We start from the raw sequence: 13,916 nt of genomic DNA, 5'->3' as shown, positions 1-13,916 counted from the left end.
ATTGCAAAATAACAAGTTGTTAAGAATTTAGAAATTGCTAAAGTATATTTTGCAACAAATATTACAAAATTGATCAATATATTCTTAATTAATACATTTAGAAAGGAGACGATTTATTACATAAAGAACCAATACAATGTATCCCAATTCGGCAAATTTTGTCTTTATAATTACTCTTATAGGATAGTTACCATATCTAGTAAATGTAAGGCATTTGCAACGCCTGGCTCCCCTTTCAGTGGTGTATTGCCATGTTTGTCCTTGATTTCTAGTACTTCTTTGAACATTTTGATAAACTTGTTTAGTTGATTTTCAGATAGTTCATAGTTTGGACTGTGAAGAATATCATTCCGCGCTTCCCGTGCCTATAAAAATAAAATTTCAATATTTAAATTCTCATTTTAATTTGTTGCTAAAACACTCTATTTGTAAATTAAGCAACTTTAAAGCCTATTCGAAAAGGCTGTTCTAGAATTGCACTTTAAAGGCTAAATATCAAATAATGTTCAATTGAGATTACAACCAACAACAGATGATAACTGTGGTGAAGATGTTTACCTGTGCAAACGCATCTATTTTCCCATCGATGATAACTTCCCCAAGCATCATTTCTATTTCAATGTTGTTTATACACATACTAAGTAAACCAGAGCAGTCGACATCTTTAGCTGATTGCTTGCCTTTGTAGCCGGTAGTATTTATAAAGCATGTAGCAACACTCCATGGATCATTGCTCCATTTCTGGACATCTGTGTTTGTGAATGATGGATCTTGAAGGCGATGTTTACAAACTATTTCTGTATAAACGATGCCACAGAATCCCCCATTTGGACACATTTGTCTTGACTTTCTTTTCTGAATGTTAACACATAAACATTGATGTTTTCCTTTTCTTGGGCATTGATCTTGTTTATGTGGGAGAAGACTTCTCTCTGTACAAGTGTTACAGGGTTTTCCAAGTGTTTTCATTAGATCATTATGCTGTTTGGTAACAACCTTGTCGGAAAAACCCTCTAAACCTATTTTCAAATATTTTAACGCTAGAGCTCCTCTCACCCAATTTCTGTACAATTCTTGTGTTATCTGTTTTCTATGAATATGGTTTGTTTCCCCTAAAATTAATTTAAGAAAAAAATTCACCAATGATATGGCATCTGGTAGTTCGGTATGAAATTGATAGCATTGTTTGCTTTTTATATTTACCAGTCTTGACCAAAACCAAATGAATAAACTCATGTTGTGATAAGAGACTTACAAAAAGGTCGAAATTTAAACCAACTGACAATTAGTATCAATATTTCCCAAACTAAAAAACTTCCATATATGTTAGTTTTACCTTGTATTTGAACTGTTGTTTTAGATGAGACATTCCCAAAGTCAACTGTATATTCACCCTCGTCGTCTAATGTTACATTCGTGATCATCAATTTATGTGTAGTTCCCTTTGCTAGAATAAAATGTTTACCAGATGATTGTAGAAGTTTCCCTTTGTGCCGCCAGACAGGTTTACTCGTTAGCTGGTTCACCTTACATTCTATATCAATGTTTCTTTTCTCAATAACCTCAATTTTGACAGGCAAATCAACGACCACACTCAATGCTTCATCTGTTGGATAAAATAAATTTGAAGGAATTAAATTGAATTCTGAATCGCCATATCAGATAATTACATTCTAAAAGATCAATAGCATGTATATTAAACGCATATACATGTATATTGATAGCTAGATTTTAAATTACATTTTGTATATAGCAAACATAATGACTGTCCGATTTATCTATTAAAATAATACATGAATACCTTTTATAATGGTTTAGTTTGTTTAGTTTAGTTGTTATATTCGCATAATATAGATTTTATTGATTTTAAAGACGAGTGGCCTTCATATTCATAAGTTAATTCATTATTCATTATTTACCCGTATTATTTATCGGTAATTGCTCTAGTTACCACCCGTTGTTTCAGTGCGACCTTCAACCGGAACGGATGTTTTTATATACCTGTCTTAAACATTGATAGTCAATGATAATGCTGTTATGCAGTGTTGCACGTAAAATGAGTTGCATACACATTAAGGAAGAACTTCGCTTATGCAAACCCTTTTGTAGTTCAACGTCATATGTTTGAATCACAGCCACCGACAGAATTACTATTAAGCTCGATCTCGACGACCTTAGCTCTTGTGCAATATAAAGATTCCATGGATAAATTTTTACCAGTGAGGTAAATAAATGTATAGAAAAAGTCAACAGTACATGCATTTCTCGACATAAGATTATCACTTAACTTAAATATCAATTTATCTATTTCGTAGATTTACCAGATAAATTGCTTGTTGTTTGTTTTGTTTTTGTTTTTTATTAAATGTCACTGTGCATGGTGTTATTTTTTTTTTCATTTGATTCTTTCGAAATACTTTTCGTAAAATAATTATATTTTTTTGTTCATGTTATGAAAAGTGTTGTTTTTATTATCAAAATTCAGAAATATGAAAATTATCAATAAGCCAGACCCCTGACATGTTTAGTGCAATTTACGGGTCTGACACATTTATGTTTATTTACGTCACATGTATAACAACATGATTATTATCATTAATTTTATCTAAGACATTCATTTGAAGTTTTCTAATCTGATTATCTGTTTGACTTAACGAAAGGAATTAACATAAGGCACAGGGTATCGGCAGAAGATTTGAAGACTGGGGACGGCGAAAAAAGATCGGAACTTGTGCTGCGGACCAGCTGCCGGTGTCCTGACTAATGCCGAGGGGAGTGGCCCTACAAAGTAGGCGCTTGGGTCGACGAGGACGGTGTGCTAGGGTGCGTGAGCCCCTAGCACGGTTAGACGGCTTGAACGGCAGGCCTTTTGCTGTCACAGGTTACTGTACATTTAGGTCCTGATTGACCGCCGTACAGTGACCTACTTTTGGCTCAAAATTCATATCTTTGGCTAATACTCCGTGGAAATTGCATTGAGGTAAATTATCACCACTTTGTACTTCAAAATTGACTGGTGACATGTCCGGGGTCCGTACTCGACAGGGAAAGCTGCATTTTGTGCCCGAAAGGGCGGATGGACCCTTATAAAGCTTTAACTACAACAACGAACTTTTGATATAGAACCTTTTAGACAGACAGACACTTAACATGTAATTGTGTCAGTTTAAAGCTTGGGCTCTGCAGTTTTCTGCGTTGCAATTTAATGTACATATATTGTTGTTTTCAACCGTTTGGAATTGTTGTTATAAAGATGGGAACAAAATATATAATAAAAACGGAAAAAATGGACTGAATTTCTGATTAAATTAATCGAATGGTTAAAATATGTGGACATTAATAATTATTATAAGTAAACGGAGTAATAACACAATACAGAAAATTATAACACAGAATGTATAAGAATTCTATTACGAAGACGAAACCATCCTGTCACCCAAAAGAATCCCCGCACCATAATTATTTTGGTTCGTTAAATACGAAAGTCCTTGTACATCCGATCTTCATCTCATTAACTATAGGCCTTAAAGGATATCGAACGTAACTAAATCAAATTATCCTAGACCGTTTTCGATTCAAAAATACATTCTAAATCGCGTGTTAACACAGTGTGCATTTTTGACTTAATATTCTTGAATATTCTCGTTGTTGACAAAATATTATGTTGGTAACATTCATGAAAAAGCATCATAAAAATTGTTAAATACCGGTATTATGAATCTGATGTGATGATTTACTAAATTTTCAAAGACCGTATAAAACAATTATGCAATATAGTGGAGCGGGTGTGGTTTACGCGGTTTTTAATTTTCTAATTACCAATGGATAAAGAAGGTACCATTCAGTTGATATTTTGAATGTATTACAAAACAGATAAATATAAGGTATGATTGGCTTCAAAAGCTCATGTAAAACATAGATAGTTACAGGTAATAAATTACGTAGCATGTAACGCTACATGGGATGACCAGTTAATTGCCTATAAATTGAAGCGAGATAATTGTATTTTACGATGAGAAACACCCGTCTTTTAGTTTATTAAAAAAAGTACAGCATGCGGATCATATAAATGTAAGGTAGACCATGGGTAATGCATTACCTCCACTTTGAAGAGTATTTCAATAGGCTAAAATCGCTTGAAACTTAAAGGGTTTGATTTAAATTTTATAATTACTGTAGGTATTTATTTGCTTAATAATGCCAAAATGTATAGCAAATATGATACTAGATATTTTCAAAATTTAATAAAATAAAAAGTACACCTTAAAAGTATTTTATATTTCGCATGATCAACCAATATACCTTAAAAATGTAGGCAAACTTTGAAAACAGCCCCTCATTATGGAAAATTTTAGGAATATTTTGAATAAGGCATTTTAGATAGGGAAGTGGTAAAATTAGTGTTTAAAGTGGGTGGGGTAGGGTAACATTTTTAAACATATTAAAACATTTTGTTTAGAAACAAAGATTTTGCTTGTGTAATTTGTTACCTGAATTTTATTATGTGTTTCTTTACAAGTGGCAATAGAATTTTTTTTTATAATGATGATATTACAGATTATTTAGAGTTTCTGAAAATAAGCCCTTCTTATGGCAAAGTCTTAGTTCAGAAATATATCTATAACTTATAAACCATACAGTATTTTTTTTAAAATTTTGCATACAGGTGACCTTGGAGACATATAACTGTCCTATGTTGTCAATTTTACAGTTCCTTATGATTCCCATTACCCATGGTCTACCTTAATGAAAGTATAAGGCGATGGCTCTAATATACCTGATTATAGATTCTCTTTATGACGAAAAACAAGTAATATCTTAAACTAAAACTGAAAAGCAGATATAAAGTTCCTTAACTTTTGCCACAAAGTTCATAATTTTGTCTGAAATAAACAGATGTAAAAAATATTTACTGGTAAAAAGCTAGTGCTAGTCTGTATTTCCCTATATTATTTTGCTATGTAAAAATCAATGTCTGCCATGGAAGTCACTGGTTTCTTTGGAAATGTACAAATTTCTTTGGAAAGCCTATAACTGCTATAGAATAGAGAAAAACAGATTTCTAAGGAAGGTCATTTAGAATATGTCCGTATTTACTGGGATTTACCTATTACCTCAAATAACTGAATGGCTATGTTCCAAATTGGCGGCATTTTTGGAAAATCGTGTTCAGTTACAGCACTTTAAAGAAATTCCTTTACATAATCTTCGTTTACGACATAACCTTTTGAAACGCCCCAAACAACACAATACAATGTATATCTTGATGCATTTATTTGGAAAATATAACTGAAAGTGGACAGACTAAGGTAGGGATATTTTATGTCATGAGTGAAAACGGCTACGGCATTACCGATCGCGTTACGGAAAGAACGATTTTCTAACTTACTTTTCCCATATTTCATGCACAATTTTGGCCAAATACCATCAAACAATCTGATAAAACATTAACACAAGTAATGCTATTGATGACTTGTTTATAACTTGGTACCTATAACAGTTAGATCAGCAGATGTTGAAATATGACCAAATACACACGAATAAGTCCCCGTGTCTTCCAATGATGCTTGAGTTATCGCTAACCAGTGGGTGCAATGGTTGCTCATGAAAACCATATTATCTGTAATGTTGATCAGCTTGCTATCTTTTCTCCACTCAACATTATCGCCAACTGGAGTGTTGAGTTGACATCTTAAAACGACTGAATCATTGGTATAGACATTCTTGTTCTGAAGTTCTTCAATGAAGATTTGGTCTGAAGTATATTTTTATTTTGTTTATTTAATCATAATTTATTTGAATCAAGTAATTGTACGCTGTGCATGTAATTATCAATACCATTTGATATTTCATTTTAAATTACCACTCTTATCAAACCATTCAAGACATTTAAATTTAAACTACTCTGAAAGAAAAAGACAAGATTGATAATTCAATGCACACATAAATATAAGACAACAATGAAAATTAATACTTCAGATCAATTAAAGACGTTTTCGGTAGTTTTTTGTGCGCGTCGTTATGCGCTTCCAAGAAAGACAACCACGGATAATTACTCTTCAAAAAGAAAGTCAAGTTGAAGAGTACTCGCATAAGTGTTTAAATTTCGGCTATAAGAAAATAATGAGTAAATAATACAGAATAGATATTTCTAAATGTTCAGGAGGAAATCGATTCAAAAGAATAAGAGATCGGTTAGACAACACCAGATAAAGGATTTCTCCTAGCATTAAAACGACAGCATTGATGATGATTCTGCGCGCGTAACCCCACCCACTTGTGGTAAAGTGACGAAAGTGCGTCGCCACTTGATCACTGGCAGCAACGGGGCAAAGAAGTTTAAAATGATATATATTTTAAATGTGTTGAATAAAAAACAAAATTAATATCTAAGAAATGTTCCGAATTTCATTATTTTCTTTGTAAATTTCTGAATACTGGCTAATTGTTCGGGTATGTTAGTCGAGTGAAAAAATAATATGGCCCTACAGTATATAACCTGTTTTAAAAACATATATTTAGTATCATTTACTTACTATTACCTCAAAAGAAAAAGAATTTTTAATTACAACATGTTTTTGTTGTATATATGACAATACATTTAGTATAACACTGATATTTCTTAAGAAAGCGTGGTAATTTTGACAGTTGGCATATGCAGTAACCATGGAAACTACCCGTTTACAAAAAAAAAAAAAAAAAAAAACTAATACGTCAACATATATTTTTATTTCTATTTTTGAATCCATTATAAAACTTTATTTGATATATCAAAAATGTAGAAAATTCTATGAAAGAAATTTTTTGATAGCTTTAATTTTTTTTACAGAATTCATGTTTATTTTTCTCATTTTTTTGTTTAGTTAAAAAGCATGAAAACCTCATTTTTTAAAGAAATATGTTCCAATTATCGTTTGTTTTATACAGAACCATAAGATAAAGCGAGATGTAATACGCATGCGCAAGAAAATAGCCAGAACATTTCAAAACGTTTGTCAACAATGGCACAAAATGGCGCGATTCTAGGTGCTCAAAGCCTTCAAAACGGATTAAAAAATGGATCAAGTGGACAAAATGAGGTAACAGCCCAATACCAATCAAGTGCAAACTACAATTCACAACCTATCTATTACTCAGATACGCCGTATGTGGCAATGAACTCTGCTTCTCCTTTGTTCACAGGTAATACTCCACTCACACCGTGTTCACCGGTAGTCCAAATCAAGCGTATAATCATAATATCATTGTATGTTGTTACAAAGGCTTGATTCAATGGACAAAAAGCTTTCACAATTAGATAATATCCAAGTACGCATTTAACGGTTCGCATGGACAAAATGGACCAAAAGATCATCTCCTTTGACGTCAAAATGAGTTCGTTTGATAGTGATATTCTTGAAACTATAAACAAAAGGCAAAAAGAATTAGACACATTGTTAAAGTCAATGAAAAAGTCTGAAAAGGATTCACGGGAAAAGGAGTTAGAGTTACGGGATGAAATTACAGATGAAAACTGCGAGCAGAAAGTTCTTAACTTTATTGAAAAGGAGATGAAAATATTTGACGCCAAAGAAAATATAAAACTACATCGAGCTCATAGACTTGGCGTGTACAGAAGCACCAAAGTTCGCCCAATTGTTGCTAAATTTGCATATTTTCCGGACCGAGAAAGGGTTAGAGCTTCCGCAAAAACCTTATCAGGTACGCACTTTGTTGTCGCAGAGCAATTTCCTAGGGAGATTATGGAAACAAGGCGAAAACTGGTACCAATCATGAAAAAGGCCCATGATGAAGGAAAAGAGGCGTATATTAAAGTAGATAAATTGTACATTAATAAGCAGCTATACCGTGGACATGATTAGGAGTCACAAGAGAGTGTCATCAAGTGTTTATCATGGAATGTTGAGGGACTTTCTAAAGTTAAGCGATCATCAAACGAATTTATTGGAATTATAAGTGAAAATGATGTTATATGCTTAAGTGAGTCTTGGACGAATAAAAGCTCAGTTATTGATCTTAATGGATATGACAAACCGTTTCATTCTTATAGACGATTTCAGCATAGACGTGCTAAGCGCTCCAGCGGTGGACTTATCATATATATAAAAAATTCCATAAGAAAAGGTGTTAAAATGGTTAAAAATGACATTGACTGTCTGGTATGGTTGAAATTTGATAAATCGTTTTTTCACATAGAAAATGACATTTATTTAGCAGTTGTATACATTGCACCAGAATATTCCCCGATTCATGATAGGTACGATGAAGATATTTATAGGCACATTGAAAATGATATAAATATATTCAGCAATAAAGGAAAAAATATTCATTACTGGAGACACTAATTCGCGCATTGACCAGAAAAGTGATTATATAACATATGATAGACATATAGGACAAACAGATATTTATACGATTGACCCATATTTGCCACGGACTTCTTGTGATTTTGGTTCAAATCGCTTTGGCGATCGATCGTTTACTTGACCTTTGTAAATCAACCAATTTTCGGGTAGTTAATGGTAGATTGTATAGAGATAAAGGCATAAGCAAATTTACCTGTATGAAATATAACGGGGAAAGCGTGGTCGATTATCTGGTGACGTCACAGTTAAACTTTCAAGATTTAGCCGATTTTTATGTGCATGATTTCAATGAATTTTCTAACCATGCCCCATTGTCATTTTCATTCAAAGTTAACTCGATTCCAAGTACAATAAAAAGGAGCCAACTATCTCTTATAAATGGAAACCATCACAAAGGGATGCATTTATAAATGACGTATCACATGATATACAAAACATAGAAACTATTTTACAAGAGCAAATAAACAACGGAGATAGTACCGATACATAAACCAAGACTTTCACGGACTTTTTAAACGATAAAGGCAAACAGTACTTTAAAACTAAATCAGTTGCACGAAATTATTATTTTTTGCATAATGACTCAAATCTGAAGAAATGGTTTAGTGATGAATGTAAATTAAAGAGAGAAAGTTATTTACAGGCAATGATTACAAAAACACTTGTGAAAAGCATAAAAGAAGCTATAATAAAAATGTTGGTAAAAAATGAATGATATGAGAAGAAAAAATCCACGAGAGTTTTGGAAAACATTTAAAAAGAAATCTTCAAATCCAAATGGTGAAAATATAACTGTTGAAGAATTGTATGACAATTTCAAAAACTTGTCTTCAAATACAATGCTTAGTGAAAGTATGGAATGTAATGACTTTTTGTCGCAATTTGATACAGCCTCAGACTCCTATGGCAGTTCCTTCGCTGAACTGGATCAACCAATCACAAAAGAGGAAATAATATCCGCCACCAAGAAACTCGGTTGTAATAAGGCGTGTTTCATTAGACAATATCCTATATGAGTATTTCAAAGAAAGTATATTTGTAACACGCACGTTCAATTGAACTATTGTTTTACCACATATTAAATACAAAAGTGTTTCCTCGTAGCTGGTCAACAGGAGTAAATAATACCAATATATAAAAAAGGTGATTCGTCTGACCCGAATAATTATAGAGGAAATAACATTGATCAGCTGTTTTGCTAAATTGTTTACAGTTATCATAAATGAACGATTGAAACGTTGGGCTGAAAACACAGAAACTTTGACAGACGCACAATTCGGTTTCAAACCGAATTTCGGTACTATTGATCCTATTTTTATATTAAATGCTTTAATAGAAAGACAATTTAGAACGAAAAATAAGCTCTTTTGTTGTTTTGTGGATTATAAAAAAGCGTATGACTTAATCGACAGAAATTACCTTTGGTATAAGCTCATAAAGACCGGCGTGGACGGAAAACTGTTCTCTATTATACGGTCAATGTACGAAGATGTTAAACTATGTGTAAGACATTTATATAGTTTGTCAGATTTTTTCACCTGTGATGTAGGTCTCTTTCAAGGGGAGATCACCTCGCCGATCATGTTCTCTATATTTTTGAATGATATTGAAATGTTTTTACAAGAAGACCCAAATGTTTTCATAACACTAGACCAGATATCTATGTATTTGTTGTTGTTTGCGGATGATGCCGTTCTTTTTCTGAATCCAAAGAAGGTCTACAAAACAATATAAATAATTTACAATTGTATTGCAAAAAATGGAATTTAACTGTAAATGTTGATAAAACTAAAATTGTTGTTTTTAGAACAGGTGGTCAATTAAGTAGAGAGTTCAAATGGTCATATGACGAAATTGATATAGAAATTGTTCAAAACTTCAATTGTTTAGGAATTGTATTTTCTAGTGGCGGTTCATTTGTACCAGCAACAAATACCCTTAGTGGAAAAGGCTTAAGGGCAATGAACTCTCTACTTAACATTACAAAAGAGTTAGATATATCTATAGAAATAATGTTCAATTTGTTCGATGCGTATGTTTTATCTATTTTGAATTATAATTGTGAAGTATGGGGCTTTAATAAAGCAGAAAATATTAAACGTGTGCAAAGAAAATTTTGTAAATGGTTATTAAATGTTAAAATGTCAACGAATACTCTATCATTGTATTCTGAACTAGGTAGATTTCCTTTGTATATTGAAAGATATATAAGGATAGCAAAATATTGGTTAAAGTTACACGGCGATAAAAGTCAAAACTGTATTTTAACAACTATTCTAAGTTCTCAAAGAAATGATATATCAAATAACTCAAATGTTGTCAACTGGTCATCAAAAGTTCGAGACATGTTACAAAACGCTGGATTCGCCGAAGTATGGTTATTTCCAGAATCGGTTAATATAAAAAAAATTATACCAGTATTCAGATCACGTCTCAGGGATATATATGTAACCCAATGGCGAGCAGACATGGCGTTATGCTCTTCCTTGCAATTGTATTCAAATGTTAAAGTTAAATATGAAAGGTCTATTTATCTTAAATTATTAGAAAATGCAAAATACAGATCAGTTCTTGCAAAAATTAGATTAAGTTCCCATAAACTACATATTGAATCTGGAAGACACAGGGGTATTGAAAGAAGTCAGAGAAAATGCACATTATGTACGTCCGGGGATATAGAGGATAAATTTCATTTTATATTAATATGTCCAATTTATAGTGATTTTAGAAGTATGTACATTTCAAGATACTTTACTGTTAATCCTAGTGTTTATAAATTCATACAATTGTTAAACGCAGATAGAAAATTGGTTATTAGAAAATTAGCAATATTTTGTATTAAAGCATTTGAAAGACGAGACAATTTGGTAGATCAGCATATCAATATGATATTATTAATGTAGTAATTAGTAAAAATGTAGCATTCTCAATCAACATGTTTAGCTATGTCATAAATATTTAAATATATATGACTGATTGAATTTATAATGATATGATTCTTGATGCATGCATTGTAATAATTATACATGTATATGTATGTTATGATGATGGGTGTTGAGCCCAAGTCAGAAATAAAGTATATATTCTGTTCTGTTCTGTTCTATAAAACTTTATTTGATATATCCAAAATGTAGAAAATTCTATGAAAGAAATTTTTTGATAGCTTTAATTTTTTACAGAATTCATGTTTATTTTTCTCATTTTTTTGTTTAGTTAAAAAGCATGAAAACCTCATTTTTTAAAGAAATATGTTTCAATTATCGTTTGTTTTATACAGAACCCTAAGATAAAGCAAGCTTTGTATAAAATTATGTTGATTGTGTGTGTAATTAGCTGTCTTATACATTATTATAACACAGTTTGGCTATTTTGACAATTTTGAGATATACGGTTACCATGGAAACTGGCATTTTTCAAAAAATCCAACGCGTCAACATATATTTTTCTTTTTAATTTTGAATTTGTCATTAAATTTTACACAACATACAATCCCATGAAAGAAATTTTTCAATATCTTTAATTATTCACAGAATTCATGTTTATTTTTCTCAATTTTTGTTCGGTTAAGGAACATGGAAAACTCATTTTTTAAAGAAATATGTTCAGATTATCATTTGTTTCATACGGAATCATAAGCTATGGTTATATTTGCATAAAACAATGCTTGTTGTGTGTATTAAGCTATCTTATACATTTTCTATTTGTTATAACACAGTTTGGCTATTATACCAGTTTTTAGATATACGGTTACCATGGAAACTGCCATTTTAAAAGAAATCCAACACGTCAACATATATTTTTCTTTTTATTTTTGAATTCGCCATTAAATTTTACTTATCATACAAAAAAATTAGAAAATTCTATGAAAGGATTAAATTTTCATAAAACTGCAGAAACTGTCTTTAATAGAAGATTTCTTCTAAGATTTAGTATATTGTTTGATTGTCTATGAATCTAATCAGTTCGGATCATACCGAAAAGAAATTTCAAATATAGATATATTCAAGTATTTTGATATTTGATGCAGACATAACTCAAACTTATCATTTTGCCAAAGCGTAAGATATATGCATATTGACAAGTTACAGATGACGTTATGTAATTGGATGCATTACAAACATATAAATAAATGTTCATGCTTACCATTTGCTTGAACCACTTGTGTGTTCTCCTCACCAGTAAATGTATTCTGTGTCACACAATTTACTTCAATTGCAACTTGAAGATGCGTTTTAACATCTTGTGTCCTTGTTAGTTTGTCTATCTGTGTTTCGCTTAATTGCATCGATTTTGATTCATATGAAAACATCATACGTTTACAATAAAGATTAGCTTGGTCGTCTACGAATGTTATCAACTCGAGTAATTGATCGTGCAATACATGGTTTTTCTCGTTGTAGGTATTGAATGTTAGGGAGGCACATTCGGTGTATTGTTCAATATCTTTCCTCTGATCATATATACATTGAATGGCTTTAACTTCTGATTCAGTTAGATCAGACTTGAACAAAACTAATGTCACAGCACATAATTGAAGTGTGTCCCACGTATCAATGTCGTCATTGACATTATCTTCTTGAAATAATTGAAGATACTCAGTTTTGTACTGTGTTTTGATTGTATGTCTATTTTTATTTAACAAATCACGTATACCGTTACCACACTTTTTCTCTTCTCTTTTTATAATGGCCTTCAATGCGATGGGCGAAGCTTGTTCCAATAACAATATATGACTGAGGTAGTGCTCATGCCCCCTAGTTATATCATATTTCTTCTGCAACGTGAATTATAATATATTCTTTTAATAAATAAGATTTAGGGTCTTGTTTGAAAATTTGGGCGACTTTGGCTGCATAATGAATTTGATTAAGTCCTTTTCCTTTAGTTAATAAAAGCAACATCACATCAAAGTATCGAACTGATATTCTTTTTATGGTAATTCTGAAATGCGTTAATTGTTTAGTATAAAGTTATCACAATGGAGTTTATACGATAAATGTAAGAACATCATATATAAAGATGCTAATGTATAAAGATATAAAAGATATAGCGAAGATTGTAATCATACGATTTTCTATATAATCTGAGAACTATTTAAAATTAAAACATTTACAGAAATCAATTTTACCTGTGATGGCATCTCCATTGTTTCATTTTATTCGTTGTTGTTCGTCCTGCTTTTAATTGTCAGTCATATAGAACCCTAGACCACGAGACTCTGAAGAAAGAAAATACAGTAATATAAACGTCCTTTTAATAAGATATTTTGAATAAGAACTTTATAAATATTTTTGTTATATTTAACAATTGTGTACACAAATACAGAATTTTCAGTTAAATAAGTGAAAAGCAGAAAAGGTATTGTTAGCCATTATGTGAAATTCCAATTAAAAGGGTCTCCATCATCATATCATTATTCATCAAAATCATTCAGTTGGAATTTTCTTAACTGACAGGCATAATCATCCTATTACTCCTTATCATCCACCACCTTCGTCTCAATAATCATTTTTATAATTTTATTTATGTTCTCATCATTATTTCAATCAT

At 31.5% G+C, this 13,916-nt stretch overlaps 3 protein-coding genes across 3 annotated transcripts; 1 reads left to right on the top strand and 2 right to left on the bottom strand.

The window, feature by feature from the left end:
- Nucleotides 1–156: 156 nt before the first annotated feature.
- Nucleotides 157–5,153, bottom strand: LOC132744722 (uncharacterized). Its single transcript, XM_060733502.1, has 4 exons — nucleotides 5,108–5,153; nucleotides 1,337–1,645; nucleotides 559–1,112; nucleotides 157–365 (listed from the first exon to the last, which is right to left on the bottom strand). Exons 1-4 carry the CDS (start codon nucleotides 5,151–5,153, stop codon nucleotides 177–179), a joined length of 1,098 nt encoding a protein of 365 aa, XP_060589485.1. The 3' UTR covers nucleotides 157–176.
- Nucleotides 5,154–7,370: 2,217 nt separating this feature from the next.
- Nucleotides 7,371–7,862, top strand: LOC132744721 (uncharacterized). Its single transcript, XM_060733500.1, has one exon. The coding sequence runs from the start codon at nucleotides 7,371–7,373 to the stop codon at nucleotides 7,860–7,862; it is 492 nt and encodes a 163-aa protein (XP_060589483.1).
- Nucleotides 7,863–12,477: 4,615 nt separating this feature from the next.
- On the bottom strand, nucleotides 12,478–13,584 carry LOC132744720 (uncharacterized). The gene is made up of 2 exons (XM_060733499.1): nucleotides 13,495–13,584; nucleotides 12,478–13,140 (listed from the first exon to the last, which is right to left on the bottom strand). Exons 1-2 carry the CDS (start codon nucleotides 13,510–13,512, stop codon nucleotides 12,478–12,480), a joined length of 681 nt encoding a protein of 226 aa, XP_060589482.1. The 5' UTR covers nucleotides 13,513–13,584.
- Nucleotides 13,585–13,916: the final 332 nt, after the last annotated feature.

The sequence above is a fragment of the Ruditapes philippinarum genome, unplaced genomic scaffold (genome assembly GCF_026571515.1).
Source record: "Ruditapes philippinarum isolate M1 unplaced genomic scaffold, ASM2657151v2 ctg6411_1_1_1_1, whole genome shotgun sequence".
NCBI classification, from domain to species: domain Eukaryota; kingdom Metazoa; phylum Mollusca; class Bivalvia; order Venerida; family Veneridae; genus Ruditapes; species Ruditapes philippinarum.
This window is presented reverse-complemented; position numbering and strand designations above follow the sequence as displayed.